This window comes from Drosophila mauritiana, chromosome 2R, assembly GCF_004382145.1.
Source record: "Drosophila mauritiana strain mau12 chromosome 2R, ASM438214v1, whole genome shotgun sequence".
In the NCBI taxonomy this organism is placed as follows: Eukaryota; Metazoa; Arthropoda; class Insecta; order Diptera; family Drosophilidae; genus Drosophila; species Drosophila mauritiana.
Genome location: NC_046668.1, coordinates 17,956,019 through 17,983,044, shown reverse-complemented (window position 1 = coordinate 17,983,044; position 27,026 = coordinate 17,956,019). Strand labels below are relative to the sequence as shown.

General features: G+C 40.6%; 5 protein-coding genes and 1 long non-coding RNA gene across 28 annotated transcripts in view; 2 read left to right on the top strand and 4 right to left on the bottom strand.

Annotated features, from left to right (window-relative positions):
• Window positions 1–803: 803 nt before the first annotated feature.
• On the bottom strand, window positions 804–1,479 carry LOC117137409. Its single transcript, XM_033298835.1, has one exon. It carries the CDS (start codon window positions 1,454–1,456, stop codon window positions 881–883), a length of 576 nt encoding a protein of 191 aa, XP_033154726.1. The 5' UTR covers window positions 1,457–1,479; the 3' UTR covers window positions 804–880.
• Window positions 1,480–6,426: 4,947 nt separating this feature from the next.
• On the bottom strand, window positions 6,427–6,950 carry LOC117138592. Its single transcript, XM_033300773.1, has 2 exons — window positions 6,840–6,950; window positions 6,427–6,768 (listed from the first exon to the last, which is right to left on the bottom strand). Exons 1-2 carry the CDS (start codon window positions 6,948–6,950, stop codon window positions 6,583–6,585), a joined length of 297 nt encoding a protein of 98 aa, XP_033156664.1. The 3' UTR covers window positions 6,427–6,582.
• A 101-nt stretch (window positions 6,951–7,051) lies between these two features.
• LOC117137478 lies at window positions 7,052–7,835 on the bottom strand. The gene is made up of 2 exons (XM_033298955.1): window positions 7,598–7,835; window positions 7,052–7,225 (listed from the first exon to the last, which is right to left on the bottom strand). The coding sequence occupies exons 1-2, from the start codon at window positions 7,808–7,810 to the stop codon at window positions 7,157–7,159; spliced, it is 282 nt and encodes a 93-aa protein (XP_033154846.1). The 5' UTR covers window positions 7,811–7,835; the 3' UTR covers window positions 7,052–7,156.
• Window positions 7,836–8,754: 919 nt separating this feature from the next.
• On the bottom strand, window positions 8,755–9,093 carry LOC117138591. The gene has a single exon (XM_033300772.1). It carries the CDS (start codon window positions 9,091–9,093, stop codon window positions 8,755–8,757), a length of 339 nt encoding a protein of 112 aa, XP_033156663.1.
• A 3,784-nt stretch (window positions 9,094–12,877) lies between these two features.
• LOC117138089 lies at window positions 12,878–15,409 on the top strand. The gene is made up of 2 exons (XR_004459181.1): window positions 12,878–13,332; window positions 15,341–15,409. It is a non-coding gene; the product is annotated as an uncharacterized LOC117138089 (long non-coding RNA).
• A 147-nt stretch (window positions 15,410–15,556) lies between these two features.
• The window catches only part of LOC117138084 (heterogeneous nuclear ribonucleoprotein L), a 94,146-nt gene continuing 82,676 nt past the window's right edge, over window positions 15,557–27,026 (top strand). For 9 of the 23 annotated variants that reach the window (XM_033299919.1, XM_033299928.1, XM_033299927.1 and 6 more), the window contains exon 1: window positions 15,682–15,927. In XM_033299919.1, the coding sequence (XP_033155810.1) occupies window positions 15,781–15,927 (147 nt within the window). In that variant the 5' untranslated portion in view covers window positions 15,682–15,780. Of the gene's footprint in view, window positions 15,928–27,026 lie in introns of all 23 variants that reach the window. The other 14 variants (XM_033299917.1, XM_033299916.1, XM_033299913.1 and 11 more) reach the window with 5 other exon arrangements.

The following is a 27,026-nucleotide window of genomic DNA, read 5'->3' as shown; positions in this document are numbered from 1 at the left end:
TTTTATTTATTGCATAACTAGCGGCGTTTATGCGTCGGAGAGTGGATGGCAACAAGAGGGAAAAAGAATGGGAAACAAGTAAGAGTGGCCAGGACCTGAAATAGAACCATTCTGCCTCTCGGAAAAACGAATCCCCTTGCATACATACATACCCGCAGTCCAGCATAATAATTACAATCGCTATCAGCGCCGACATTTCACGATGAAAAACTGCATTGGCACGCAACCTGTTGTTGGCTTCCTGCTCCGGTTCCCAGCTCACTGTGCACTCAGAGAAAATATAAGTAACTTGCCAGCAAACGGTATGAAAAATACTACTTAAATTTAAAATACTCTCAAGTTTAATCGATATGGACTTTGAAACTCTTGGTACATTTTATGTGATCTTTTTGAAACCTTTTACCTTTTTTTTGCTGTGCAGCTACAGATTCAACTCCCCAGGTCCAGCTAAGCGCTGGCTAAAAGAGGAGATGCATGAGCACACTGTCCAGGACCAGGTCCCTCCTTTAACAGGTCCTAACTATGCAAAGCCATAAAACGCAAGTGTCGCAGGGATTATTCATGGACGGGGAATGAAGATGAAGCGGCCAGCGGGCTGGCAGTGACAGGTAAACGGAGAAAAGGGAAACGGAAGGACATGAAGCAGGAAAAGTCGAGGGGGAAAACAAGATTCCTAGGGATAGGATTTAAGAGAGGAGCAGATTACTTAAGGCTAATTTCATTGCTGGAAATTCAACTATTCAATCTCATATTGAACGCATCAGAGAGAGGGGTGTAATAAAACAGTTTGTATTTGCTTTCGCGATATATATTTATTCTTCAGAATAGTGTGATAATCAGTGCAAATGAGTGAAACATGTTAGGTTTGAAACAGTCCAAATTAAACGGTGTTTTTGAAGACTTCGCCGGCGGAATGGACTTTGCCTGTTTTTTTCTGCTTCTGAGTCTTATGCCAATCCAAGATAAAGTCTATGTTGATCTGGGCGACCCTCTCCAAATAGGCGACACTGCCCATGTCGCTGTCCAAAGCCAGGATTTCGCAATAAAGCGAGCTCAGCTTTATGTTGCAACGTTCCACGGCGTCAGACAATTCGACTTCTCTGATTTCCGTCTCGTCTAGGAAATGCAATTTAACTTTCTCCTGGTTGGTCACAAAACGAGTCCCTGCACCGGGCTTTCTGATCTCCGAATGCAAATCCAGCAGATACTTCTTAAGCTCTTGCATCGTTGCCATTTTCAGAACAAGTCTTTCCTTTATGACTTTAAGTACCTTGCGATATTGCTCTCCAGACACTTCCTGACGTTTGATTAATTCAGGAATAGAGGCATCGGCGTTTTTAGGCTCGGACATGAAAACCTTCATACTGTGAATGGGATGGATATTTTGCAGAGTTATGTTCGGTAAGTCCTTGCAGCTGATTAGCTGTGTAAAGTCGGGCAAATCGTCCTTATCCATTCTAATTGATATCAAATTTAAAGTTATTTTTCTAGCAGTTTAGTCTAATAATTTAAATTTGTACTGAGTTTCTCAGAAAGCAATATATGCAATGACTACTTTCCAAAAATTAAAGTAAAATTGCTATTTTCTATGTGATCGTTTAATTTCCCTTGTTAATTTCGTATATATAACCAATTTTATTTTTTAGTTTCCTTTTTTCGTTCTTCTCCATCAGCAAACGATGAATTTCTATGGATTCAGTTTCAAACTTTTTGTTCATCGCAATTTTATTTCATTTTTATTTGAGCTTTTTGCTATTTTTATATGCACTAAAAGTCAATTTATTCACTTGACTTAATTTGATTGCAACCTTCAAATAATCCAATAGATTTTTTGTGCAGTCGCCCCACACGGTTGCACCTTGAAAAAGGAGTTATTTCTGTTCCCTGAAAGGATTGTTTACTTAAATGATAGTCAATTTATAAAAAGTTAGGGATCATGGTAAAATAAATAATTCGACTACAATTGTTTAAGTTTATACCTCATCCTTGTATAATATTACTCATACGCAGTGGACGCCCGGACCATTGATTTAAATTCAAGAAACTCACGAGCAACAGAAGTTCGGTAGAAGCTGCCGCAATCTCAACTGCCTCATTGTTAACCCGCACTCAATTTCGATTCCCAATATGCTCCACATAACCGAGAGTAGGGCTCGATTCTCTATGCCGGTAATCGTACGTGTGGAAAAGACGTCAGCACTGATTGCTGCATAAATGATTGAGCATGTGTGGTTGTGTGCGCCTGTCTTTCAATCCACATCGATGTGTGCGCTTGTGTAGGGCTGGAATGACTTGCCACAGACGAATCCCACTCACTATCAGCATTCCTCCATGCAACAGGACCTGCATCCTAGCGAAAAGGATGGGGCTGCATTATATGAAAATTGATGGGAAATGCCAAAATATTTAAATCTAATTTTGTGCCAGGCTGACAGGCAGCCAGCAGTCGCAGAAGCCGCAGGCATTGCATTTGATTTTGATTCCCGTCCAGTTTTGCCAGCGTATTTGGCGACTTTTGCCCTGGCGAGCATTTAAATATTCAATGCGATTATATTTTTAAACACGTAGCCTGGGGGAAATGAAAAAAAGAGCTCTGACTGAATGATGGTGAAGAGTCAAATGGAAAAGGAAACTTTATTCAAAAGAAAAAATAAGAGAATATTCCTTAATGAAATAGGATTTTTTCTTTTGGCGTCGATTTTCCTTTAACCCGATCAGGTTTATTTTCATTTTAAATTGCAGTGAATATAATACTTTATGGTGCTAAAAACACTTTTTAATACACGCTCAAAGTCCTTTGTCAAAAATGTTAATCTCAAGCAAATGAAAACTGAAATGAGTTTAAAATTACTTGTCATTTTTGTTACTCTAATGAGTGTGGCGAGTAAGCAAAAGTAAGAAATTATTATTATAAGTCATTGTAGAATAGTGCTACTAAAATATTTATAATATTTTAAAAAACTTAAGGTTATATTTTAAATAATAAGTATTTTATATACATATAAAAGGAAGTCTTAAGCTTTCCAGCCATATTAGTGGGAAATGTGTCCACCATTCACGGTCAACCATTTCCTAGCGTTTGCTTCCTGACGCGCTTGAACAGAACTTAAAATAGAATTTAAATACCGGCAAATTGTCTGCCTTGGCACCTGTCTGCCCATCCTGCCCAGGACACCCATTGTCATCCGAAGACCCCCGCCCAACACCATTTTTCGGCCATCCAGCCAGCCAACCGTCCAACGATCCAGCGTCATTCGCATTTGCTATTTCCGTTTTGCACGGCCGTGTTGCTTTGTTGGCATTTCATTTAGCGCACAACTTCACATTTGCCTCAGCCGTTGTCTTTCTGCTGCCTTTTCCCATCACTTGCAATTGCCATTTCCGCTTCCTGAAATTTGCCATTCGTTACACACAGAAGGACACGCCGACACACACACAAAGACAGGCACACACACACACGTGCGAAAAGGGAAGCACTGAAACCGAAACTTAAACAGAAACAGAAGCAGAAAGCCGCTCCCCGCATGCACCGACATTTTCATTTCCATGCTTGGGCGCATCGCAGCGAATCAATTATTCATCATCATCGATTAAGTGGGGGGAGCTTTCTGGCCCCCAAACAGCCCATCGCCCATCCGCCATCCGCCAACCGCCTCTGTCCTTCCGCCCCGTCACACTTTTATTGTTATGATTTCTGCCGTCTGTAATGGGCACACTTAAAGGACTCCAGCGACCAGGAGGAGCAGCAGAGAGCAGAAAAGCGCCAGGATAAAGACAATGGACGGGCTCTCACGTTCGCTGGCTGCTCCATTTCGCGTGAATTTTACCCTCATTTCGCCGGCTTTTCATACGCTGTAATCGGCAGGCATAAGGGGTATCTAAAATTTTTGTTATAATATTATTATATTTTTGTTATAAGTATTTTCGAGAATAATAGCTTAATTACTTTTTTAGGAATTACTAATAATCGGAAAATAATATAAGCTGTCTAAGCCACACTATAATGAATGCCATTTAATTAATTATCCCAACTAATATTTTAAAGCACAGTAAATAAATACAATTACAAGAATTTTGGAATGATGATTAAAAATATTAATATTGAACAAATGTCTAAACTTTAAATATTATTGTCAACTTTTAAGCAATTCTTTTAAGCCAGTTAATCACAAGGTAAGCGCAACAGTCGATACCAATCATCCACCTTCCTTCTTCGTTTTATTTGTGTTGTAATTTTAATGAGAATCACTGGGCCTTGGGCCGAAACTAAAAGCTGAGATTGGCGAACACACACTCGGGGAAATGCCCACATATGTTATGCTGACATATCAATACGGTGGGTTGGTGGGCGAAGTGCCTGTATGAGGGGGCACATATATCTACACAAACAAAACAATACATCGAGAACGGAGATGGTGCGGAAAATGGGAGTGGGAATGGGGAGAAGCAGACGGACGGCCATTTCCCTGCCCTCTCATCATGCCGATGTGTCTTGCTCCTTGCGCTTATTTTCGCCATTATCCATTAAATATTTATGAAAATTGCTTTTGCTGCAGTTTTATTCACTTTCCTGCTTCACTTTGCATGCGTCGCGTCGAGCACACAGAGATCCCCAGTTGAATGGCAAAGACGAGGGGCCAGTAAAACAATAAAGCTTAAGATTTCAATTTCCTTACGGCTTAAAGCTGACTCTTGGCTTTGGTTTTGGCCACCCCTCCGGCAGCTCCGTCGCTCTCAACCTCTTGTGTGCTATTCCTGGCTCATAAATCCTGGCAGGACATGTGCCTAGATAATCCAACATTATGAAAAAGTCAGGCCACAATAAATATTCGCATCAATGGCGCCGTTTTTAATAGCCAAATCTTAAACGAGCTGCAGGGCTCTCTATAATGAAATATGGCTTCAGAAATGCCAGATAATTCCTCCATACATACTTGTTAGTGAACTGAAATCATCTTGATATTGCAATTACTTCAATAACTAGTTTTTCCTTTAAAAAGGCCTATTAAACTCATATTTTCGGACTCTCAAAAGTGAAACAAACATTTCGAGCATAGGTTGTTATTAAGATGCATTGTACCTTTAATTTCTTTAAAGTTCAATAATGACTGTTTTTAAAGACATATAATAAATTGCAGGCCTTTGTCTAAATTGCATTCCATCTCCAGCCCAGCGTTTTGACCTGAAAATTCTTTTGGCGTCGACACTTGATCCTTTGGCATTCCGGGGCCAATTTCCGCACGCATTTCGCCATTCCGGCTGTTTAACTCATCACCTACCGTGACACCTGGCGATGATTTTCCGGCTGGCACACGTAGCAGCTATCTAAATTTCAATTAGAGTTTAAACCACCCGCACCGGAAAAGCTGAGCTCCCGTGGCGTGTTCCAGAGACCGGGTAACTGCTGCCCCAACAACCCCACTGGAAATAACTCAGCTCATTAGTTGCATGTTCATGTGCGGCAGCATTTTTTGCCGAGCTTAAATCACTGGGTGGCTGCCCGTTGAAGAAGGTAAGTAACGTGGCACCCCCACTATTACATCTCGAGCATATTTACAATATACATTTTTCTGCATTTTTTTAGGGGGTACCGGTACTTTTTTGAAAACGGCGCATCATAAATTTGTTGAGAGGGATTTCGTTCGGGGTATCTGGGCAGGTTTTCCTCTTGAGTAACGATACTTAATAAACCCGCATCATTTTCCCATTTGGTGCTCGCACTTCGCACGATCCCCTGCCCCAGAACCATCGAGATGCCACTTCCACTTCCTGTTCCTTTTGCTGCTCCCAAATTACCTGTCATTTCGAAATTATGATACCAAGGAATCGCTGGTGGCTATGGATGTTCTGCCCCCTGGAAAGACAGCTTCCTGAGGATGCAGGAACAATTTTTATGTTTATGGCAAAAAGCGACGCCTAATTTTATTTTCGTTGCCGCGGGGCAGGATGCCTTCCCGGCACACATATCTCAAACTAATGCCAAAAACGGGCAGAATGTAAAACCTTATGCGCATTTTCCGATTGTAATCTGTAAGTAGGATGAGCGTATGTATCATTTTGTGGAATCATCCAGCTCCAACTTGCCTGTCAACAGGCCTCACACATGGTTTTTTACTCAAAGTAACAACATGACAGCTCGATGATATTCCTCCCCAAAGTGGACATTTTCAGCAAGGTGCCGGAGTAAACATGGCATCCGGAAAATGGCTAATATGAGATTTACTTTTTGCCAAAAGCTGACAAGTTGTGTCATAAACCAAATGAAAGTCACAAAGGCCACTAAGGATGAGCTAAAACCTATGAAAACTGATTATGTTGGGCAATCGAAGGCTTGTTTATTATAGAAAATAAACATAATTTGTTCTTGGCCTAAAAATAAATACAAATTTTTCCAAAATCTATAAACGCGTGAACTTAATGTTTGTTATTTTATTTAAGTCAACACGTAAATGAATATACCAGCTAAATTTAAAGCGTTTGAGTCATCCTGATTTCTTTGGCTCCTTCGTCGACGACAATTTGGTTGGATGACTGGCAATATGATCCTATATTCAATTAGTTATAGGTCTAAATTTCGGAACTTTAGCTGCTGTCCGGCAACTTTCCATCGAGGCTTCGGACCAGGAGCACACCGGCACAGAATGCCAGTGAACACTTGACGAATGACCAGGAATCATAGTCCCTGTAGACGGCCTTACACCACTCCATCGGTTTCAGCTGTGACCACCGTGACATATTAGAGCCTGAAAAATTTGCAACTGAACGAACCTAATGGATCGGGAGAGTGGTGGTGGTGGGAATGGCAATGAATTTCGATTTAATCTGGCTGGATTACTTACCAATTTGCGGCGTTGACGTGATGTGTACACCCCCGTCGGTTGGTATACTTGGAAAATATTTGTTTTATCTGCTGCCCAGGTATATAGAGCAGAAACGAATGGCAATTTCATGACACACTTGCTCAAAAGAATTTCTGATTTTGGTTTTTGCGTATACATTTTTCAGAAATGCAAACGAGCAAGTGGGTCAAGACAGCCAGCCAGCGGGCAGATGTGTTGATTTGGCAAGCTTGTTAATTAGCCAAGAAATTTATTTGCGAACCATACACACTAACTTATATACGATAAACAGATGAACTTATGCCCCATGTGCATATTCACTTCACGGAGCTGCTAAAGTTCTTCTCATTACTCAGGCATTGATTGCAAATGGTGCAGAAGATTTGCTGGAATGATACAAATGATGCCTTTTAATGGGAAACAAATTTGACCAATGAAATTATAAAATTAAATAACTAGTTGGGGCTAGACCACATTAGAGACTCCATTTGTTAGTAAGATGAACCAAAAGTTCCTTTCTTTTTGACTTGATGAATAAAGTCGAATTATATCCACCACGTCCCTAAAGTTCTTATAGATTTGTCAGAGAATCTAATTAATAATCCCAATGATTTACATTTAAAGAACTCCATTGAACTACATGTATATTAGGAATTGCACTCAATATTTATAAGTAAATAAAAAAAAGTATTGCCTACAACTTTATACATTTGCAGCTCATCTCTACTAGCCTTATTGGGTCTGAATACTCCACTTACAGGCAGCGAGGATCGTGCATATCCTCCACAACCTCCTTGCGAGGACCCTGTGCTCTCGAAGTGCCTCAGCCAGGACTTGATGACATTCGTCGGCGGCGTTTGGTAAATGCTGAACTGCTTCTTGAAGAGTCGCTGGGCGGTGCTGATGGAGTCGTTGCTCTTGTAGTAGGCGCGTATGACGAACGCCCGGTGCACGCCCGTCCACTGATCCATTCCGAATGCAACTGGCGCCGCCGAGGGAGATCGAAAATGCCATGTGCCCACTGGCACGGCCAGTTTCGCTGGTGCGACAGTTTTCGCTAGCACTTCCGGCTCATGGTCGTCGTAAAAAAGCGGCGCTCGTTGCCCCAATGCTACATACAAATATTGTGTACAAAAAATATTCGAACATTCATAATTATTTGAACGAAATTAATTGGTCGTGCCGAGAGGGGGCAGTGAGCCGAAGGTGGGGGTGCTATATGTGGTGCATCGTTGATGGTCTAAAATTATACATACACCGCACGACGGCTGACGCGGCGTATGAGCAATCTGAATTTCTTCTTGTTAGGAATTCATTTGCGGCCGGCCGTGCGCTTAAGTTTCAAGTGCAAATTGAGGGGGCACCATCCCAGCGCTCGCGACCAATCCTTCAGCTATCAATCAATCAATCAGGCAAAGCCATCATCATTATGCTTCATCAGCGCCAGAAGTACAGTCATCAATTGGGGGCGGGGGCGTAACTGGAAAAGGGGGCGATGTTGGAGCTCGATGGGCGCTCAAAATCTGCTTGAACTCATTTAAAGTTTGGCTACAAGCTAAATCCGCTTTGCGAATTTGGCAAGTGAGTAAGCAGTTGGCACAGCCAAAGTCTTTAAGCTGTTTTGCTGGCTCTATTCTATCGGAGATACTCTAGCTTTTAGCTGATTGGTGTGCTCACTTTTTACATAATTGCTTTTAGAAAAATTTAGATTTATTATACAATAATGTGGGCTTGGAAATCATTATATAAAAACAAAAATAAATTACAAGTATAAATAAATACTATCTATCTTAAGATGACATACATTTTGATTTTAAATTTTTTTACTTAAGCGGCTATTCCGACTGTTTTCATCAATGCCAGCTATATAAATGTAAATTTTTACATATGTTCTGACTATAAAGAGAAGTGCTTCTTAAATGTTTATACGAAAAGTGTATTCAAGACTTTTCAAACGAGAAGACCCCTGCTGTTCTTGGTGCTTCTTTGTTGATTTTGTTTCAGAGATTTTTTCGCCTCGCCATTTTGCTGGACCATCGAGCACGTAACTGCAATACAATGCACGGCCATCGCTTAGATAGATATAGATATAGATACATTTATGTAGTTTTTGTTGGGGCTGTGCTTTGGCCTTTGTTGCTGCTGCAGCAAAGTTAGCAAATGCTGCTGTCGCTTTGCCATTTACACAGTTAGCCGGGCTAACAGGCGGAAGGGGCGGCTCCAAAAGGGGGCGGCAAGGAAGGCGGACATCCATCCATCGCACGTCCTGCCCACTCCTCTTGGATTCCAGTGTATGTCTATGTGTGTGTGTGTAAGTGTGTGCATCCTTCGTTTCCCTTTTTTTTTAGCTGTCTCTGCTTGTCATTTTGACACCTTCATTTGCTCTGAACATTCAGCTCCAGTCAGGGGGCAGTGATTCTGTTTGCTTTCGTAACTTTTTTTCTCCCTTCAAGCAAAATTCGTGTGTGTGAGTGTGATGGTGTATCTGTGTGGGCCGTTTCGAGAGCGTCATTTCGGCTGAAAATGCTTTAAAATGGGAGATCTGGTGGAAATGCAGCACCCTACGGCCAGATTACAAAGGAGTTAACGAATGCATTGTCTGCTAATTGGCAACAAAAAAGTGATAAAACTCTAAATTGATATGATTTAATTTCATATTTTTATTACCCTTGCTTTAATGTTTGGTGAACGGAAACAATGGTTTGGTTTAAACAAAAACGGTTAATTAAAAATAATACAAATTGATTTTGATACATCTGTATAAATTGTTAGTTCCAGGGTATTATTTAAAACAATTTAATGGTTATGCCCATTTTTTTAAACTGTAAAGACTTTATTAAATGACTACACACACGGTTTATTTATATACACACTTTGCACCCTAAAAATGTATATATTGAACATTGTACGAGCTATAGACATTAAAATGCAACTGAATAAGCATGATATTGCATCATACAACGAAAATGCAAAATTATTTGGAAATTAAGCAGCTGCTTGTGTACTAGTTTGGATTCTATTATACTACTAAAAATATTACAATGTCACATCCTTTCTTTATCTGACCCTTTGAACTGAAATGCCTGAAGAAAGACCCGCAGCTTGATATAAAAACGAACGACCAAAAAAGAAATGTAGAGGAAAAGGCAACAATGCCAAGACAAATGATCCAATGACTGTCTGACTGCACTTTGCCCTATATCAAGCAGCCCAAAAAAAGAAAAAAAAAAAAAAGTAAAGAAAATGTATCGGGTTAGCTCGTACCACCACGTAACCCCGGTAGCTGTCTCAATTTTGGTAAGCGTCCGTTTTTGTATGTAAAGATGGTGGATTTGGCACCACCCACACCACATAGATGATGATGACAGCGGGCAGCGCAAAAAGCAACTCCGAACTGGGTCAAGACTTCATTGTTTATCTTTTTTTTGGAACACTAGAATCTGTAAGGGCTAAGAGCCGGAAAAGAGGATATCCACACATACTTTGCAGCCCGCATCCCTGGGACTTCCTTTTCGAGCATACTTCAGCTGGCAAATTAGCAGGAATCCAAGCTCACTTACGGTTATATATTAAATTTTGCATGGCAAATGCGCCAAAGAAGGTCAAATAGCTGGGTGGCTGGGGCAGCCGGACGCTTTCATAAGCATTTCACTTTCCGGCGGGGCCGCAGCTTAGCACACACTCTCACATACACCTTGAAAAAAATGCGAAGTTGTGGCCAATGCTTAAGCCAAAAGATGTAACAATTAGAAATATTGATGACACTTACTCGACACCAAAAATACCTTTTAAAAAAACTATAAATAAATCTCTAATCCCTATATTGCTTATAAAATTTGCTTTAGCATAACGATTTTATCTCCGTGCAGCAACGGAATTTGCGAAGTTCGCTTGGCTGTAAATCTGGCTAAAACAGGATAGCAAGCTCAGGCAGATGCAGCGGAAGCGGATGCAGGATGCTGGAAGCGGGTGGAGCTAAGGATGCGCGATGCGGTGGGCAGGGGTAAACCCATTGCCCAGACACGCGCGGATGTAAGGCGTTGATAGCGTCGGCTTATCGGCCTTCCGAGAAGCGGGAGCTGGCGCTTCCAGGATGCATCCTGCTGGGGGACACATTGCGTGAGCGGGCATTAAAGGAGTCTTAAAGAGGGGGAGGTATGCTGCGATCCGGAATCAAGTGAAAGTTGGCAGCCAGAAAAGACCACTTACTTAGTGACCCTTAAACAGATTTACGTCACTTATGACTTGTAAAGTGGTCAAAATTTATTTGGCCAATAAAAGCCGCGAAAAGTCTTGAATGAACATCGTATTCCCAATTCGAACGTCCGAATGCGATCCCGTTAGACACAGTTCGATTATTAAAAATTACCACCGAACAATAACTAAACTATTGCATAATTTCGGGCTGAAAGGAGTAGTTAGAAAGGCGCAGCCATAAAGTGTGCTACGAGTTTTTGATTAGCAACAGGTGGCGCCTTAGTGGAAAGTATTTTTTGAAATAATTTTTTAAGTATATTTAGTTATCCACTTAGCCAATGACTTATTTTTAATTCCATTTTCTACAGATGGTTGGAAGGTTACCATATGGGGATAATCTCGAAATCACTTGAATACTGCAACAAGTGCTGCACAGTGCGATAAGTTGGAGCACACAACGATTGTCATGCCCATATACAGTTTAATCCATACTTTATGACGCAAACATTACTGAACAGTGTGGTTTTGGTCTTGGGACCTTCGACTACTACGGTGCGTACCCATTATGCAGACCCATCCCACCCTAGCAGACTCCAAACATATAGCCACCCACCCATAGACTAAATAGTTTATGTTGTTTACCTTTCAGCTGACTGTTGTTGCCGCTCTGGCCGGTGCACTTTGGCATTAGAGTAACATGGAGCACGTCCTGGACACTCAAAGTCATGTGTGGGGTTTTCGAAGTGGGCGGGTTTCCGAAAGAGGAGGAGAAATTTCTCGGAGAAAGTTGGACGTAGATTATCAAAAAGAATTAAGACTTCTAAAGATCTACGTTTTGTTAAGATTCCGCTAAAAAATTAAAACTATATCGTCAAAGCACAATCTTTATCCACCTTAATGTTTAAAAGAACGATATCGACAAATTTGTTGGTTGCGCATTTTGCTCTCTTTGACTCTCTTAAAAGTCAACAGGAAATCTTAGATGTGCCAATTACCTAAAAAAAAATTTGTAAATATCATAAAAATATTAAATGCCATTTTTAAAGCTAAAAAAGTAAATTAGTAGTAGTAAAAATTAATATGTACGTAATTCCCGTAACATTTCAATGTTAGTTCATTGTTGACCCACTGTACGCTGCTAAATTTCGCAACTGCCCATTACATGTATTGTGAGATGTGCGCGAGAAAGCAAAAGAGAAACCTCTCTTCGAATGTAACTCTTTTACCAGCAGTTTCTGTGCAGAGCAGCATTACAAGCGCAAAACTTGCGCCGCACTGCTCGCACACATTGCGCAGCATGTTCGACTGTATCGCTCTCACAAAGGCACTACAAAAATAATACCGCTCTCATTTTCTCATTACGACGTGCGGCAGCGCACGGTGGGCAAAGGAAGCAATGTGGGCACCCCAAGTCAAAATTCTATTGAAAGGGATTTTACATTTTTTATTTTATATTTTATATACGTACATAGTTTTAAAATGTGAACCTTATTATAAATCTATTATTTTTCATAGTCGCTTTTCTTTCAGCTACTTTTGCCTTCCTCTTCATTGTTTTTCTTCTATTATATTTTATTTGCTTCGCCATTGCATTTTCGTCCTTAAGATTTTGCGAGATCAGTTAGGACTTTTAATTTATTTGAAATAGTATTTAAACAACATTTAATAAAATGTTAAATTTAAAATATATACATTTTTCTGACAACAAATTTTGCCCTCACAAGGCAAAGTTTTGACCACAGTGCGCTGCCTCTGCCGACGTCGCTGCCGCAGAGGGAGAAAAACGTATCTGAGTTTTTGCTTGGGTTGCGTTTGCTTTTCGCGTCAGTTTCGAGGTTTCGAGGTTCGAGCTAAAACTTTGTGCACGGAGCAAATTAAAAAGAATAAAATAAAAAATAAAATAATAACAGGCATAAGTAGCTGAAAGAAAAGCGACGACAACAACAAAAGCTGATGAATACGTGCGTTCGTGTGGGTGCCGTGCATTCTGCGTACACATTTACAAGCATTCGTACGCTTAAATTAAATACTTTGGCTTAATTAAATACTTCCGCGGCGTCGTTGTTGTAGTTGTTGATATTTTGCCTCTTCACGCGTTGTCTACGGTTATCGATTGTCGTCGTCTCGCTCCCTCGTACGCATACGCATCGAGTTGTTGTTTGTTTGTTGTTTGTGTCTGTCCTCGCGTTTTGTTTGTGTACTGACAAAATAACAACAAAATAAAAGCCGAAAGACTGTGAATAAGCATAAATAATAAACAACGAGACAAGTGCAAAAAGCGCAGCGAAAAGGCCAGGTAATAAAAAGAAAAGCTGGCGCTAACGGTGAAAGTTGCAATTGTGTGTGGAAATGAAAATCCAGTGTGTGCGTGTGTGTGAGTGTGTGCAAGGCAGAAACAGAAACCACATTTGTTGAATAAGAACAACCGGAAGATTTTTCCTTTGCCACCCACGAAAATTCAGCACAAAAGGGCCAGGCAATAAGGTAGTTCTCGCGAGAGCGGGAGAGAGTGAGACTGAGAGAATTAGAGTTGCAACACTCTCGGCGCTCTCTGTTTCGGACACCTTGCAACCCTTAGAGAAATGCTCTCTCTGCGCCGACCGTTAGTGGACTGCTTTCTCTCTCGATCGCGCCGTCTCTTTCTGGCCTTCCCTCTCTTTGCTCGCAGGTTTCCACTTCTTGCATTTGACTGACATTCGCCAGCTCGGCGTCGAAGTGGAAAAACTGGGAAAATCCGAGTCGGAAAAGCTCCTTGCGAACGTTAGAAATTTTCACTTAGTCCCACCATCTCGTGTTTATTCATTCACATTGCGTGCGTGTGTGTTGCCAAGTGTTTCGGAGTTTTTTGGGAGTAAGTGAAGTAGAGTTGTCAGCCAGTCGATGAACTGTCATCCAGACTACCGTTTGACAGGTGCACAGTCGCACATATTCACAGTCTGTTCCCAATCGGCTCTTTCGCAACACGCTCTTCCTGAAAATTAAATTATGTGATTGTAAAATTCCAAAAAACAAAAAAAACGAAAAAAAAAAAAAAATAAAATCAGTTTAAAAAGGGAAATTTCCAATTTCCAAATTTAAATTCGGAAATTTACTGTGTGTGCGGACTCAAAATTTTCATTATTTCGCCTGGTTGTTGCCGCGTTACACCATTTTGTAAGCGAAAATCCAAACGAATGGAGAAATAACAATTGCCGCCGCATATGAAAACAAAATAGAAAAGCGCACGTCACAAAGTTCAGCGTTCAGCTTGCCGTTCAGTTCCATTAATGAAAAATCCACCCCCACAAACAAAACAAAGTCAGCCGTCTGTCCGTGTGTCGCTCTTTTCCCTCTGCATCTCTGTGAGTGTGTGTGTATGAGTCTGCGAGTGTGCAGGGCATTTTCCATTTTCCATAAGGGTTGTGCTTGAAACGGGCCGAAAAAGTTTTTCAAGTTTACTTTTACGCGTTTTTCACAGCACTCTTTTTTTTCACATTTTTGACAGTGCCTTTTGCACCCCTCATTCGTCCTGCATAGCTTTTTCCTGCTTCCCCTTTTTGCCTTGCTTCGTTCGGACATTTCGGCCATATTCCTTTCCTTGGCTTTCTTACCGTTCCTTTTCCGCTTTGTTATTTGCCGGCGCTTTTCGCTGCTTTTCCATCTGTTTTTGACAACTTTCCGAGGGTTGTTTCAGAATTTTCCTTCGTATTGTCCTTTGATTAATGTCCTTGGCTTACCTTTCCAATTAGAAAGAATTATGCATTGTCATTCATATTGCTTTTCCGTTGTGTGTTTCCACTAAAGCGATTATTTTCGAAAAATATATAATTGATCCATTTCGTAATTCTTTGAAGCCGAACAATTAACCCAGATTGATTTTGATAAGACAGTTCCGCGACTATTTCTAAAACTGCTGGTCATTCCAATATAGGTTCCTTTTGGAATCCCATTCCACTTTTATATTTGACCCAATACAACGGTTTTTAAAAATTATAATAATTCTAGCGATAAAACAGTTCAGATACTGCAATTGTTATAAGCTAAGGCTTAGAAGAGGTTTTAATTGCAGTACCATTAAGATAAATAAAATTCGTCTTGATTTACTCAAAACATTTAAATTAATTTTATCACACATTCAAGCCGCGAATCGTGCCTAAGTGGCATCCAGGGAATCGCAGGAAATCGAAAATGCAATTTAATGGCAAAGTTTCTCCTGCGGATTTAATGACCAACAAAATTATTTTTCTCCACTTTGAATTGTATTTTTTTGTTTTGTACTAATAAAGTGTTCACCGCTTATTCTCTCTCTTTTACACGGCCTGCAGCTGGTAAATCCAACTCAAAGGAACATCCAGAGGAACCCGGAAAATTTATCACTCCAATCACAAGTGCAATAAAAAGTTGAAAGTGTTTTACGCAGCGCCCAAGAAGGAAGTTAAAGCGAGGCGAATAGTAAATAAATGAGAAGAGCCCACAACAGCTACACCATCATATAAACAACAACCCAAACATCCCACATTCAACACCAATTACAAAGTAAACATTTACAACTCATTTCTCGCCCAGGAGATTCGAGTGTGATCCACAGAAAAGAAAATCGCGCGCGCGTTTTTTAAAATCGATCTACGCGCGGCTTCGTCGCACGTCACTTGAATATATCTTTCGCGCAACCATTGGGCTTAGGCCTCAAAAATCCGCCAAAATTCTACACCAACAAACTTTAATCAGCCCCGAGATTTCGCTCCAGTTCGCAACGGCGACCACAATGCCCTACAACGGCGCTAGTAATGGCAGTGGCGCCAGTGGCGCCGGCGGAGGGGCCACCATAGTCGTCACCGAGGGGCCGCAAAACAAAAAGATCCGCACCGGAGTCCAGCAGCCCGGGGAGAACGATGTGCACATGCATGCTAGGGTGAGTACCATTACCTGTTTAGTACTTCGAATTGCATGTTGAGGGTCCTTCGATTTTACACTTGAAAAATAGGTTTAGCACATATGTAAGAATATAGGGTATTTGAAAAGCGATTGAAAGCTGATTATTTTTCTTGATTGTATATTTATCTCGTGTTCTTGCACTTTTGGTATGAAGTTATCTCAGTACTTTCAAGAAACGATCTTCTGGATTAGAATATTCCATTTCGAAAATGTTCCACTCTAAAAGTCATTATGACTTTATATATATATACTATAGTGTTCTATAGTATACTAAATATTTATATGCATAATTTGATCTTTTTCATTTGTACATCTGCAGTTTCTGAAACGGGTTTCGAATAGTTTCTAAAATTCGTTTAATCCTCAGGTTCTATAACTGAATAAAATCAAACTTCAAATCTGCATAGTGTGTTATGAACTAGATTCTCTGTCCGTAGAAGAAATTTGCAGTGCAGATCCAACCTTTCCATCGGTCAACAAAGCTCGGTTGGGTGGGTGATCCACCGTAGCCACCCTTATCAGATGCGATTCCTGTATTAATGGGTATTTTCGGGCACCCGCTCAATCAGCCCTCACCACCTTTTCCCGCTTCCTGATCCCTTGTGTGTATTCTTTTGATGGGTGGCCATGGGCGTCAGGGGCGGCTAGCACTGCTGATAAATCCGCTGTAGTGATGGTGGTAGTTGCTGCGCTGATTGTGATAAAGTTTTTCGAATTGGGGGTTGAAGCGCCCGAAATGGAGCTTATCGGGGAGTCGCGATTGCGAGTCTGTCCACGATATCGTACAGTTTTATCGGCGATAGCGCCTTTTTTATATTCAATATCGCTGGAAATAGTAATGAAAATCAAGACAGATAGCTCCTAATATAAAGGTTCGAGATTGGTTTTACTTTACGAACAAAAAGTTTTTGCTTGTACTTCATTAAATCAAAAAATGCTATCGCAAATGTGAAAAAAACCCTATCGTTTGTATTCTGCTCACGTTTTGTAAAAGTTTTCTTTACGGTGGCATTAATACTTCATAATGGGGATTTAGGTTCTAGTGCCGAGTGAAAGTATCTACTATTCAGGATGATTTTATTTCGAAATCAATCGTGAAATTCTAAAATAGGTATATCTCAAAAAAATGGTTTATTGAAGGGTTTACAAATGCATACTCGATTATATTGCAATATGCCGAGTAAAGTTGTGTTTACAGCTACGTTGGAGCTTGCGTTGCAATTAGCTTGCAGCTTTTCCTGGCCGCCGGCAACCATTGTAATTTTCCACAGCCCGAACTTGTGTTCTCACCCACGCCGCCTGCAGCAACAGCAATTCCAAATGCAGCAGCAGCAACATCAACAGCAGAGCATCAGCAGCAGCAATTGTTGCTGCTCTTGTTGCGTTAAGGGCTGGAAAAATCGATTTTCCCCAGCGGCGGTGGCTGGCTGGCTGGGAAAACTCTCGTTAGCCGGCGCTTATCTGCGCTCGTTTCGATAAAAATGTTGAAGCCTGGCAAAGGCAGGCGGGCGTTAATAAAGTTCGGAGCACATGATAAACAGGCAGCGCGTTCGATGGTTTATCGATTCTGAGCGAATTGGTCGCATCGCTAGCTCAGGAATATTACTTAATTTCGGCGGGCGTTTTTCCTTGCGGAAATTTCTTGTTGTGTTGCCGGCGGATAATGAGAAAATGCCAAAAGAGTGAGTGGAGAGAGAGCGAAAGCGAGTTGTATGCTCTTCTTGCGGCCGCGCAAAGTATGCAACAATTTTTCTTTTAGCCTGCGCTCAAACAACGCCTAATGGCTTGCTCATCTGGCTATATATGATATATATTATATATATATAAATGTATATGCGTATATATTTATATCTGTTGGTGGGTGGCCTTTGAGCTGTTGCTTCCGTGTGACGCAGCTAGTACCGATGTTGCTGCTGCACGTCGCACACACTTGACTTGACAGCGCAATTAGCACATGAAGCAGCATCTTCTCGTCGTTTGAAGAGTTGCGCTCGTCGCCTGTCCTTTTTTCGCAAAAATCCGCTGGAGCTGGACTGGATGGAGCCGTTTGTCGCTTGCCACTTGGCATCGTTTACGCTTCGGCTCCACCGCTAGCTGTGGATACCTGTGGACCCATGCCCCAAACCAAGCCATCTCATCCCATACCATTCCATCCCGAACTGCGTACGTGCCCAAAAGGCGGAGGAGCAGCAGGCCGCCAGTTGGTTGCTCTTCCATGTGATTAAGTGCACTTGTAGGCGGATGCGATGCGCTAAATCCCATGAACGAGGCAAAGCCAGAGAACTTTGGCCCACTCATCGTGTGGCAGGTTAAACGATTTAGTTCTTGCCCTTTCGCCAAAGTAGGGTGGAAGATCAGGCAACGTGTCAGCCCTGAAGAGGGCGGCTTTGCTTCTTGGCCAGGGGGTCGCGGCTCATGGAGCTCTGACCCACTAATGACGGGGTGAGCCGCCCCTAAGCAGCGAAAGGGAAATCTAATAGAATTTGAACAAGTATCTGCGAAGGAATTTTCTGCGATGCAAAGCAAGCTTTAGGCTCTCTTTAAAATTAGTGCTGCATTTGGTAATAGTAATGTTTTACTTTGTGTAATAAAACGTGTATTTATATCTGCCGAAAATGAAAGAACAATTGTTGAATTCAGCTAAGTAAACACGGCTTGATTAAAATTTGCCTATACAAACATGTTTTAAAATAGTTTAACTTTGAGACTTTGTTTTTTATCTAAGCAATTTGATAGTTTGCCTACCTGTTCTGTTCTTTAAAAATTACAAAATGGAATGCGAGTAAAGAATTTGAATGCCAAATAAAATTCAAGCAATTTTCCGAGCTTTGCGATATTCACTTTTGTGATTGTTTGTGCTTTCGGGTTTGTATCTCATGTCCGCTGCAATACGCCAGCCACCGAATTTCGTCTGGCATCTGATAAAATCGTCAACATCAGCATACACGTCTGTCATTTGCACTTTTCCCCCAGACGCACGTTTCCCATTTTTTTTCCATTTAAACTGAAAGGGTCAGCGGGCAATGCGTTTGGTGGCAGCTACATCGTCACCAAAAACGCGACTTTCACAGCCGCCGATGCGTCTGGCAGCATGACGCATGCTGCAGCATCGAAAATCCACATCCACACGCTCCGTACTCCGACATGGTCATGGCAAATAAATTCTGCATCCAGACCCCGCCCAGCCAGACCAACATCCCATCATCCTACTGCATCCTCCACCATCCCATCCACCCAGCCATCCAGTCATCCATCTATCCATCCAGACAGTTATAAATAGAGCAGGCGAGCTGGCAGGCAGACTGCAGTCTGACCAGCGGACGATGCATCCTTGGCAGCCACTCCGCTGTACTCCACTCCAGTTGCCAATGATGTATTCGGGAAAAAATCACAAGCCATTTTTGGTGGTGCGTGTCTCGAGGCCGCACAAGCCCGCATGCAACCCCAAAATGGTAACCCATACTCTGGACTAGATTTTTAACCTGCATGTAAAAAAGGGGTCCGTCTAATGGAACGGATGCAATGGTCAAAGTGCACTGCCACACATGCCCTTTTCCCCGAATCCAGTTCCTAATTAAATGCAATGGAAATTCGGGGTTGCTGCTATATACATCTTGAATTTTTTGGCTTTTCCGCGATCCTCGTTTTACCTTTTTGGTAAGCCTGAGTGACCAGCTGCTGCGGCTGCTGGGTCGCTGTCCGTTTATTAAAGATAATTGATTTTTATTGTCTTTCACGTTTCAAGTTTTAATTGCAAAAAGTTGCCATCGATGTGCCATCAGGGGTGGTGGTGGCATCAAAGGCAAAAAGGGTTGCTGCTGCCGTTGGCCTTCGTTGGCTGCGGTGCATTACACCCTTGACTTGGGTTCCTGTTGCAGTTGTGTAATTGAACTAATTGAAATTGCTGTTTGCCAGGGACTTTAATGCGCAGTGGCGAGTGTCCTTGGCATCCTCTCCTTAACCTTTTCAACGAAAAATGCATGACACTGGCTAACTAATTGGCTTGCTGACAGTAACTAAGCTCTCTTGTCTTAGTCACAGCTTTGATGTTTCACTTAAATTCTGCCGTTGAAAGCCTCGAAAATCAGGCAATTTATCTTTGATGTACATGTTGGAACCTGAGGACCACATTTCGAGCTTCATCATGGGGCAGTGCGGCAAAGCTACGCTGCCAGAAATGGTCAATTGTTGCAACGTCGTCAATTGTGGGTTCTTTCGTATCGATGGTCAATTGATTTTCTCTCTTTTACACAATTTTCGGTCATAGGAAATGAAATTCCTTCTCTGATTCGCATATTAAATTAGGCAGACAACTGTGTCCATTGTGAATAATAATTTTCCATGTTCATATTTCGGTCAAAGCCATCATAAATTCAAATCCGAAACGAAAGTCTAGTCCCGTACTAGAAAACAAACCAACTGAGTTTATGAATTCTTAAAGAGATCAGCAGTATGAAGACTTTTTCGTGAGTGAAAAGTTGAGATTTTCTTTCAGACAACGGCATGAATTATTTAATTATTTGTTGCGTTCCTTGAGTTTAACACAATGCCATTGTGTTCATTAGAAGTATTTTCAAGTGAAAATTGTAAGAGTTGTAAGGGTTGATAGACAAAGGGCTGCTTTAAATGTTTTATAAAAATTATATATATATTTTATATTTCATTTAATCATGCCAAATTAGACTAAGCTTCTTGCCAAAAATTTCCGACTTCCATTTGATGAATTGAGCAATCAACAATCGTTCCGAAAAGAAGACATCACCATGATGACATGATGACGATGCGGGCTGGGAGTGATGGCCTGTTAGTAGCGTTTCAAATTAACACCTTGTCATTATATTTTGTTGGATTTTCTTTGGAGCGTAATAAGGCGATTTTATGGCATTAAAAATATATAATCTAAGACAGCACAAAAACGATTCTAAAAATAAATTGTAAAGTTTGTCGGTTCGTTATTTTGTTGTTGGTCTTGGTCAATGAGTTTGTCGACTCAAACTCCAATTACAACAAATTATGAATCGTGTAGAAACAAAGGAGCAAGTATTTCTTTGCGACAAGTTCAAGCAAAAAGTTCAATTTCGACGCGCTGTTATGTTGCTGCTTCGTTTTTCTCCCCGTGGCCAAGATACATTTGGTTCCCCTGCTGCTATTACCGCTGCTTTCTTTATGTTTCGTTCTTTTCTCTCTCTTTTTTTTATTTTTGTCATTTACTTACATTGCCTGGTGGATATATAATATATGGGACAAGGGAAGGGGCGGGGCCTCCGGGGGGCAGTCGTGTATTTGCCGGATGTCATGCTGGGTCTCTCTCGAAGGTCGGAAGTGTAGTTTTTTAAGTACACGTTTATATATAATTTGATATATGGCGCATTGTCATTTGCCATCTTATATGGACAACTACATATGTGAGTGTGCATATTGTCTTTGGGGGAATCGGATTCTGCAACTGTATCTGGAAGATATGAAATTGGGCAGAAGTAGTAAGTGCAGCGCGGGTGATTCTGGTTCTCTTTTTTCTGAACCAAGAAAATGGAACACAGTTGAACGAGGTCATCTAGGAATGTTTCAATGGCTAACGAGAATGAGATGAGGCAAGAAGTGCTTTAAAAGTGTTAAGAACTTATGTGCTGAAAATATATTATTTTGTGTACTTAATAGTGTGTTCAACTGAGAATTCTTGTATGTGGAACTATTTTTAAACATGATAATCGTACCATTAAATATAATCGACTGTTAAGCTGCCAAAGTAATGAACAGAATTAGGCAATAATCCGCTTAATCTTGAGAATCTGCATATTATCAATTTAGTATTTTTCCAACAATGTTTAACCTTCACAACAACCCCATGGAACTAAGCACCTTACCACCCTTCCTGAGACTCGTGTCAGCTGCAAGTAGACACACTTACTTATTCATAAACGCACTTGCGTATCCAGTGAAGGTTTTTTCAATTTTAAATTATTTTGGGACCCCTTATTTACACTTTCCATCGGCTGAAGAATCAATGGATCATCGACTGCTTTTGTCGCTGACATGCGACATACTTTTAAATGCCAATTACGAGCGACTGCTAACGGTTCTCGAATCCGCCGCTCTTCTTCATTAGCTACTACCTACCATGGTGTATTGTTTTTTATTCGTCGATACTGCTTTTCAATATGCCACGCACAAGCTGTCACTATCTATCTGAACCCGAACCCAAACAGAGACCCATGTAATGCAGCACTTTGGAAACTTGCGTCAGGTACACAGAGAAAAATAGTTTCTGGAAGTAGTAGTTTTACAAAAAAAGCTAATTTTTGATTGACTAAGCTTGCTTCAATTATACAACTTACCACAAAAACGTGTTAGTAATCGCTATTCGACGAACCAAGCAATTAAAAGCAGCTGTGTTGCATTTCACGTATATAACCAGTTGGGACTTATAAGCTCAAGAAAATGCCTTACATAAGCAACACCTTTATTTAGCTTTATAAGGAAAATGTATAGGAAGATTCTTCCAGTGCACTTATGCGTGCGTGTGTGGAAGCGAAGTGGGGGCGGTGGGTTCGTTGGGGGATGAGAAGGTAACGCCGTGACTTGCATAGAAATGTACTTTTTTTTCCGTTCATTTCGTCGCCTTCGTCGCCGCTGTAGTTCTCCAAATTCCTTTTCCCCAACTTTGGGTCTTGCCTAATTCGCTACGCTACAATTAGTTTTCATTTGCCCGTGCCGCCTTTGCTCGTCGTACCGCCTGCCACGCCCCTCGCACTCCAGCCTCCAACCACCCGCCGGCAGCAGCAGAGTTCCTTCGCTTTTGCCATCTCTCTGAGCCAGTTTATTTTCACTTTGAGTCATTACAACATTTTGCCATGTTCTTTCTGCTGTATTATTGCCATTATGATTATTGCGTGCCACGCTCTCGGGCTGCTCCCTTTTTTGTTTTTTTTTGTTTTATTCTCCAGAAGAATTCTAATATCTTTTGGCCGTAATTTTTCTGTTTTTCTTTTTTGGTTTTTGTACTTTTTTTTTCTTCGCCTATGTCGAAATGAAATTCGTGAGTGAAATACCGTGATGCAAGTAAACAAAAGGCGCCATAATCAACGAAGAAAACTTTTCCCCAGGGCGCATTATGAGCTTTTGGTTGAAGGAGAGTTGCGCCAAAGTATCTTACGATTAACCAAGAACCGTACTGTTAGCCATGCGGGCTGCAAAAATGTGTGTGCTTGGCAATTTGATTTGCTGCCGAAATTTTTAATTATGATTTTTGCCGCTTCCTTAGGTTTAAAAGTTTTTTTTTGTTCTAACCGCTGAGTAATGAAATTTTAGGCCATGTGCAGCAAGCATGTGCAGTGGATAATTGTTTATGACTTTACATGGTTTTACCTCAATTTTAGTATGCACTCAAAATGTTGAAAGCCTCGAAGTTTGTCTTAATGAAAGTCACTTTCAGAAAAATATAGTTAGTCCAGAGTTGCATAGAATATTATCTCAACTTTCATATTACCACGGGCAAGTAATCCGAAATCATTCTTAATGTAAACAAATAGCATGAAGGGAAAGTTTTTTCCATATTTTCAATTTTTCCAGCTGAGGAAAGTTAAGCACTCGGTTTTATTTTATAAACTTTTGCATATATGCAGTACATTTTCAAAGCAAAGATACATTTTTTATGCTTGGAATTACATTTTAATTTGATCATAGAATCACATAGAATTGGAGCTCTAAATGAATCATAAATATATTGCGATAATCATCTTTTCTGCTTGTATCTTCTTCAGTGCCGTTTTCATGAACAGATACATTTTGCACTTGGCTTGCATTTAACGACCTAACTAATTGATTTAAATATGTGCACGTCATACAGATTGTTATTAAGCCATTTGCTGGTGTTTAGCATCTATTTGGCCCGCTCCCTTTTATTTTTTGACCCTATAATTACTACGAAACCCATTTACGCCCGGGCATTTCACAACTTTTAAATGCAAACAAAAAGCACAAAAAAAGAGAAGTGTGGTGCAAAGAAAATAATAACAACAACAGGCGGAAGAGTAGCTGGATATGTATCTTTATATGCAGGCGAACCAGCTGTATCTGTACGATTGTATCTGTATCTGTATCTGCGTTCGCCTCAATCGAAGTACACTTTTGGGTTTTGTTTTATTTTTCGCTTTTTTTGGGACTTTGGCTTTGCCCCTTTTTGAGTGTAATTCGTTTTGCTCTTTTTTGGAACTGATTGGTTTTTTTGTTGTTATTGTTTGTCATTATTTGTGCTTACTTCTTCCCGATTTCTCGCTTTTTTTGGATTTGCCTGCTTTGCTTTGCTTTACTTTACTTTACCGCTGCTTAAACATTATTTGCTGTTATGTAAGCAGGCCTCAACGCATATTTTGTTTCAATTTTATTTTTTTCTCGTACTTTTCGGTATTTCTTTACTCAGTTTCAGTTTTTATTTCATTTCGTTTCTTTTTTTTTGAGCTGCTGCCACTGCCGGCGTTTTTGGTTCATGTGCATGGGGATGTGGCCACATTATTTGGTAATTGTCGTGGTGTGTGTGGGGCATAACTGTGTGTTTGTTGGCCAGGTTATTGAACTTGAACGTCAAGTGACGTGTGGCCTGCTCTCTGGCCCTCTGTCTCTGTAACTTTTTATTTTTTTGGTTCACTTTTCTGGGCTGGGCTGGGTTTTGTTTTTCAGTATTTCAATGCTTGCTTTGCTGCCGCCGTTAGAGTTGGTAGACAATTGTATCCGATGGATACAATTCGAGGCGGACTGAAAAGAGAAAGAGAGAAGCGCTAATGATTGCAGTCCGAACAGCCGAAATTTTAACTGCAATTTGGGCAGGAAATGAAGTTTCAACAGCCGAGAATGTGTATCGACATCAAATACAGAAAAAAAAAAATAATGTGAATTTAGGTACATGTAATGTCGAATGGAAAATCGACTGTATTTACTATTGAATTCTAGGAAACTGAATGCATTTAATTGAGTTTATTATTTACCAAACTGCACCCTAAGCCTGATTAATGTAATTAAGCCATTTCATCTCATTTCGCCTTTTCCAATTTAAATTGTAAACAAGTGGTTTCGTTTCGCAAAAAACAAACATAAAATTAATTAAAACCTATTGATTATAATTACAAATAATGACTAAGCAGAAATAAATGGCTTTCAGTAGCATAAACACGAAAAACGCCAATGTCAACAAATTATTTTGTTTAATAATTTAGTAGAATGATAACAATAACAAGCTGACAATTTGCTGCCGGGGGGAAAAAGAATATTTATGCACTTCGGGGCCGCAGAACTTGTCTCATTTGAATTTATTTTATTGGCCAGCGGAAAAGTGAAAGACAAAAGTGAAATAAAAAATAGAGGCGAACGCGCGCCTGTCGACGAATTGGGGGCGTCTCAATGGAGACAGTTTATATGGAATATATGTATATAGATACAAATACATACATCTTACGTTGGACCGGTAGACTAATTAGATACAATTCCAGTTGGGCTGGCATGCCGTTCTCAAAGCACGTTTCCCTCAGATACATTGCGATAAATAACAACGAACAACGTTTGCAGCTGAAAACACGTTTCCACTTTATCGTTTTCCCGCCCAAGTACCACCTCCCCTCCTCCAGATATTTTCCCCGATCTCCACAATCTGTCGCACTTTGTCGCAAGTGAACGTGTTGTTCTAGTTGGCAATTGCACATGTTTGTCTGGGCAGCAGCTAACAGGTATCCCCCAGATACAGATACGATAGCCATTACCATGAGCCAGTGCAGCAAGAAAAGTTATTATACACAAACGCAGACGAATTCGGGGAAACAGTTTATTGTGTAGTGTTGTGTGGTGTTTCCAGTTATGAGGAAAGTGTAGTTGTTGTCGTCAGCCAGAAACTACAGAAATATATTATTGTATAATGAGTTGACTGGAAACCTGGCAAAATGTATCGAATAAGACATGGTAACTGAAGATAGCAACGTAACTACACTAATTCAGAGATGTAATCTTCTATGTGTTAGTGATCCAATTACAAACCCAGCATGCTTGCCAAATTAATTACCAATCCGAGGAAGATCGTCTTTGTGGCAAAAACCCTTTTTGAATTGTCATTCAGTTCTTCTGGCTCTTTTGGCGCGCAATTTTATTTTGGCTGCTTTTGACTCATCGACTTGCCGCAGTCAAGTCATGCAGGCAAAATTAAAAAAAAAAAAAATGAGAAAAAAACCAAGAAAAGAGGCAAGCACCGTATTTGCTTTCTTCTGGCTGCGGGCGTTCTCCCGCTCTGCTGGCTTTCTTCAGCACATTTCTTTTCTCTCTGTGGTTCCCAAAAAAAAGAGGAATTGTTTATGATAGCATTTAATTGCTCTCAAAACTCTTTGAAAGCGCTTGGTATTTGTTGATATTTCCATTTGATTTTTAGTTTTTTTTTTGGTAGCACTTCTAACGTGGCCCACTGTGTCGATTGTAATTACTCAATTGCTCATACGCCACCGACAAACGTAGAATTGCTGCCTCTTCTTCTTCTACCAATGTTTCAGTTAAGTACATAGATAAAAACAAAATGAAATGGAATTGTTGTTGCTTTGGGTTTTCTTGGTCGCTTTTTTCGGCAGGTGCTTGAACTCTCTCCCTTAGATATTCTCTTTCTTTCTCTGCCGCTTCTTACGCTCTCTGCACAGATAAAACAATTAGAGCACCTTAAGTTATGCATTCGAAATTCCATATAAACTCTATTATATCTTAATTCTTATTATCGAGAGCAAGTACAGTAACACTGAAAACTTATATTGAATATACAGATTAAATTGTGAATTTGGAAATTGTTATGTATTTCCAACCGTATCTGCTAACTACTTAATCGTTAAGATTTTGCAGTCTTGTCTAGATTTTACAAACAGGTTAAATCGATTTTACCCAATACAAAATCGGTGCTCCCTGTCGAAATGTTTCACCTTTTATGGAAATTTTTGCACTGCAGCGTTGAATTTTTTTTTCATATTTTTGTAAACGTGTTTTGTGCAGCAAATAACCGAATCAATGCAGTTTTGGAGTCTGTATGGTGAACTTTTTGTTTTGCTTTTTTTTATTTTT

What these genes read in the sequence shown, in the direction of transcription:
- LOC117138591 (XM_033300772.1), bottom strand. Translation starts at nt 9,093, where the DNA reads ATGGATGTCCGCCTTCCTTGCCGCCCCCTTTTGGAGCCGCCCCTTCCG.
- LOC117137409 (XM_033298835.1), bottom strand. Translation starts at nt 1,456, where the DNA reads ATGGATAAGGACGATTTGCCCGACTTTACACAGCTAATCAGCTGCAAG.
- LOC117137478 (XM_033298955.1), bottom strand. Translation starts at nt 7,810, where the DNA reads ATGGATCAGTGGACGGGCGTGCACCGGGCGTTCGTCATACGCGCCTAC. An exon ending in ATGCACGATCCTCGCTGCCT is followed by an intron (nt 7,226 to 7,597) that starts GTAAGTGGAGTA and finishes GTATCATTCCAG; the next exon opens with CAAATCTTCTGCACCATTTG.
- LOC117138592 (XM_033300773.1), bottom strand. Translation starts at nt 6,950, where the DNA reads ATGAAATTGCCATTCGTTTCTGCTCTATATACCTGGGCAGCAGATAAA. An exon ending in CACGTCAACGCCGCAAATTG is followed by an intron (nt 6,769 to 6,839) that starts GTAAGTAATCCA and finishes CCGATCCATTAG; the next exon opens with GTTCGTTCAGTTGCAAATTT.